Here is a 4,503-nt window from a genome sequence, read left to right on the forward strand (position 1 = left end):
ATAGAGAGAGCAGAGGATGTTTTGTGTGGGTCAGGGAATTGGTGTTTTTTTCTGCAGGGTGGGTTTGTGGGTATTCTGGGTGCTTCCTCCCTGACCCTAGTCCATTTAGATGCTTCTTAATCTCTCATGCAACGCAGTCATAAGGTCACAGGCGGAAGATTGGCCAGCCGTGAGCTACAGTGTGTGGAAGATGGGGGAAACCAAATCCTTGCTGTACATTCCATCTTAGTGGTTAGGAAATTGTGTCTTAGCTGGGTGGTGGTGGTGCACACCTTTAATCCCAGCACTTGGGAGGCAGAGGCAGGTGGATTTCTGAGTTCGAGGCCAGCCTGGTCTACAGAGTGAGCTCCAGGACAGCCAGGGCTAGATAATTACCCACTATAAATACCAACAGCTTTTGTCATAGAAACTTTGTTTCTTGGCAAGGGCAGCCTCATAATTCGATTTAATTTTGAAGACTTGCTTTTCTGTTTCCTTCGTTTTGGAAGTTTGGGGGCAAGATCTCACCAAATAGCCCCTTGATAGTCTGGGACCAGAAGTGATCTTTATGTTCCTGCCTCCTGAGAGCTGCTGATATTGCAGGGAGGAGCCCACATACCCACTAAAGACTTGCTAATTGCAAAGCTGTGAGCTAGTGTTTTGGGAGAGATGGAAATGAATGTTATCTCTCACTTTGATTTAGAGGAGAGTTGTAAAAGTTTGTGGTAGCTAGTTCTAAAGACTGCCTGCTTGTGTTGGACTGGTTACCTGGCCTACCCTGGTCCTCAAAAGGCTGAAGAATTGAGGGGAAGGATGTATTGGTACTATCTATAAATTTGTTTTGTTTTATTTTAGGGCTGAAAGAATCAGGATCCCTGAGCCCTGGATCACACCCCCAGATCTACAAGAGAAGATTCATATTTTTGCCCAAAAATGTCTGTTTTTGACAGAAAGTCTAAAACAGTTCACAGGTAATATGAGGAAGGAGGTGGATTTATATTCTGAGTGTGTGTGTATCATTGTCATCTGAGGATGCATTTTCCAACCAGTTAAGAGTCATATAAACTGAGTCTCTTCTTTTTTGTTTTTAGAAAAAATGCAATCAGATATGGAGAAGATCCAAGGTAAATTTACCTATTTACTGAGTTCTTGACATTTCAAGTTTCTTGGAAAGAAACTGAGTATATAGACAGTCCAGGGGGTGTCAGCAAGATGGCTCAGTAAGTGAAGTTACTTACTGGGCAAACCTGGCGACCTGAGTCTGGTACTTGGAACCTGCATAAAGGTGTAAGGAAAGAACAGATTCCACGTGTGTAATAAGATTTGTGATCACACACATACACACACACACACACACACACACACACACACACACGATCCTTATGCTTCCCTACTTGACATCGTTGCTTTAGTTTGGGTTTGGTTGAGACAGTCATAATGTGTAGCCCAGTCTAGCCTATTACTCACCGGTCTCCTGCCTCAGACCTTCAGCCTCTGGGGTTACAGGTGTGGCGCCATATCCATACTCCACAGCGACATTTAGTTCAGTGGCTAGTAACCGGAAGTGGCTTTCCTTGATCTGATTCTTGTTTATTTCTCTTCCTCTTCCTTTGCCACTTCAAAGACTTGTGTGAAATCCTTGGCCAGCTAGAAACCCCACATAAATTAATGATGGCAGTGGGTGTCATTTGAGCCACCCAGCCTCTACAGCAAAGATGGTTTGTACAAGTTAAGAGTTATATATATATATATCTGTATGTCATGCATTTGAACTTTTTGCCTTTGCCAAATCCAGTGGCTCTCTGGAGGGTGGAATTCTTGATCTTGGCTCAGTCTGATACCATGTTTTACAAAGTTCACACATGTTATCTGTATAGCCAAGGTTCCCAAACCGCCTGACCCTAAAAGTCCTTGCATGTGCAAAGCATAGTGGTGCATGCCTGTAAACCTAGTACTTCACAGCTGGTCAACAGTGACTGCCGTAAGTTTGAAGCCAGCCTGGGCCATATAGTGAGTTTCAGGTCAGCCTGAGTTACATAGTAAGACTGTCTTTTTAAAAGAGAAAAAATTCCTGGGCAGATAAACTGATACGGAGTCATAACATCAAATGAAGAAATCAGTACCCAGTTGACACAGGTGTTCAGAATGCTAGTGGATTCCACTGCTTTATGATTTTTTTACTTAACGTGTTTCCTAGAAAGACAGGTTCAGTAACTTCTTTTCTCTCTTGTCTTTCAGAGTTGAGAGAGGCTCAGTTATACTCAGGTAGGTGCTCGAAGACAAACCATGTTGAAGAAAGGATTAAACGCCCTGTGAGCCTAACCTCTATTCTGAGTGTTTTGAGACTGCCTCAGGTTTGAATCCCTGAGTTGCATATGTACAGATATCATACAGCAAGAACCCCAATAATTGGGAACCTAAGGCAGGGGCATCAGGGGTTTAAGGCCATTTTTTTTGCTACATAGTTAATCCGCATAGAATCTTCTCAAAAAAGATAAAAGGAAAACTTGGGTGGAGTGGATGTTCAAGGCAAATTCTCAGGACAGATTCAGGAATGATTTGAAAGGTGGTAATATTAAGCTTTAGCTTATGCTATTGGCCACCAAAGTTTTCAAATTCAGAAACTAGACATATGTAAAGAAGCTTTAAATGAAGTCCATGAAGGAGCCTTAAATGTGAGAAAGGAATGGGTAGTAAAATTGTATTTCATTGTTATCCACACAGAAGCAATCAGCTAATCTAACAGTAAATTTTTAGGTTCTGAGACAGGGTCTTACTGAGTAATACTGGCCATGCAACATAATCTGGTCTGGAACTCCTAAAGATACTCCTACCTCAGTCTCCTCGTGTGCCACCATGCTTAGTACCAACAGTGATTTTTTAAATATGCAGTTCATGCTATGTTTGATCATATAATGAGTACAGCCTCTGGTGGGCGTCTCTTACTGGGTTCCGGGGAAGTAGGTGAAAGGCCGGGTAGTCTTGAGTGGCTCTTCTGATTCTCGGCTGACCTCCCCCCTCTGTCTCTACAGTTGATGTGACCCTGGACCCAGACACAGCCTACCCCAGCCTGATTCTTTCTGATAATCTTCGGCAAGTACGGTACAGTTACCTCCAGCAGGACCTTCCAGACAACCCTGAGCGGTTCAATCTGTTTCCCTGTGTCTTGGGCTCTCCGTGTTTCATCGCTGGGAGACATTACTGGGAGGTAGAGGTGGGAGATAAAGCCAAGTGGACCATAGGTGTCTGTGAAGACTCGGTGTGCAGAAAAGGTGGGGTGACCTCAGCCCCCCAGAATGGATTCTGGGCAGTGTCATTATGGTATGGGAAAGAATATTGGGCTCTTACATCCCCGATGACTGCACTCCCCCTGCGGACCCCTCTCCAGAGGGTAGGGATTTTCTTGGACTATGATGCTGGTGAGGTTTCCTTCTACAATGTGACAGAGAGGTGCCATACCTTTACTTTCTCTCATGCTACCTTCTGTGGGCCAGTCCGGCCCTACTTCAGCCTAAGTTACTCGGGAGGGAAGAGCGCAGCTCCTTTGATCATCTGTCCTATGAGTGGGATTGATGGCTTTTCTGGCCATGTTGGGAATCATGGTCAGTCCATGGAGACCTCTCCTTGAGGAAGTGAACTTGTTGTCTTGATTCCTGTCCATCAAAGCTGGGTCCTTACCATTTCCATGCCCCTACAGTGAGAGACAAGATGTCCATCCATAGTCTCCACTGCACTTTCCCTTCCCTTGCAGATTGTGAGATGTAATGAAAAGTATTGCTATTTCCCAGAAATAAAAACCAGATTCCTCCTCCTGTGTTTCACACGTTCTGTTTTGTTTGTTTTACACTTGACTGAAGGGCCTAAAAGATATGGATAGGATTTGGATTTGGAGAACCACTTTCCAGATTCTTCAATGTGGATCATAATATGGAAGTATAAGCCAAAAAAGACCTTTCCTCCCCAAGGTGCTTTTGGTCAGTGTTTATCATAGCAATAGAGAAGCAACTTAAAAAATTGGTACCAGATTCATGAGCTATTGCTTATGATAGACCTGACCTTGTTTTGCAAAGGATCTTGGAAGTGTTTGTAACTTTGGTTTGGAAATTAAGAGTGTTGAGAGAAACGCAGATGATAGAGACCTGACTTAGGAAGTTTCATCAAGGAACAAAGACTATTTGGGTGATTTTGTAATATATTTGAATTAAGAATGTGTGGTTTCTACACAACTGGGACTGAAGAATTGGCTATGAATAACAAGAAACCAGAACCACTGAAGTGAAACTTGTTTTTCTGAACAGTCAGTGCTGGTTAGCTGGGGCTGAAGAGTCAGCTAATTAACAAAAGGCCAGCTCTATTGAGGTGAGATCTGGGAAATATTCCCTCGGCCAGCACACACAAATAGTGGTCCAGGGAGGGCCACAACTGCATCTTGGGCTTGGACTATTTATAAAGCAGTCCAGGGCTGGTGAGATGGCTCAGCGGGTAAGAGCACCGACTGCTCTTCAGAAGGTCATGAGTTCAAAT

General features: G+C 43.8%; 1 protein-coding gene across 1 annotated transcript in view; it reads left to right on the forward strand.

Moving 5' to 3' along the window:
* Trim27 (tripartite motif containing 27) overlaps positions 1-3,790 on the forward strand; it is a 12,606-nt gene extending 8,816 nt beyond the window's left edge. The window contains exons 5-8 of the mRNA XM_031358849.1: positions 835-950; positions 1,071-1,103; positions 2,218-2,244; positions 3,012-3,790. Of these exons, the coding sequence (XP_031214709.1) occupies positions 835-950; positions 1,071-1,103; positions 2,218-2,244; positions 3,012-3,607 (772 nt within the window). The 3' untranslated portion in view covers positions 3,608-3,790. The remainder of the gene's footprint in view (positions 1-834; positions 951-1,070; positions 1,104-2,217; positions 2,245-3,011) is intronic.
* The last annotated feature ends 713 nt before the right edge of the window (positions 3,791-4,503 follow it).

Source organism: Mastomys coucha, unplaced genomic scaffold, assembly GCF_008632895.1.
Source record: "Mastomys coucha isolate ucsf_1 unplaced genomic scaffold, UCSF_Mcou_1 pScaffold7, whole genome shotgun sequence".
NCBI lineage: Eukaryota > Metazoa > Chordata > Mammalia > Rodentia > Muridae > Mastomys > Mastomys coucha.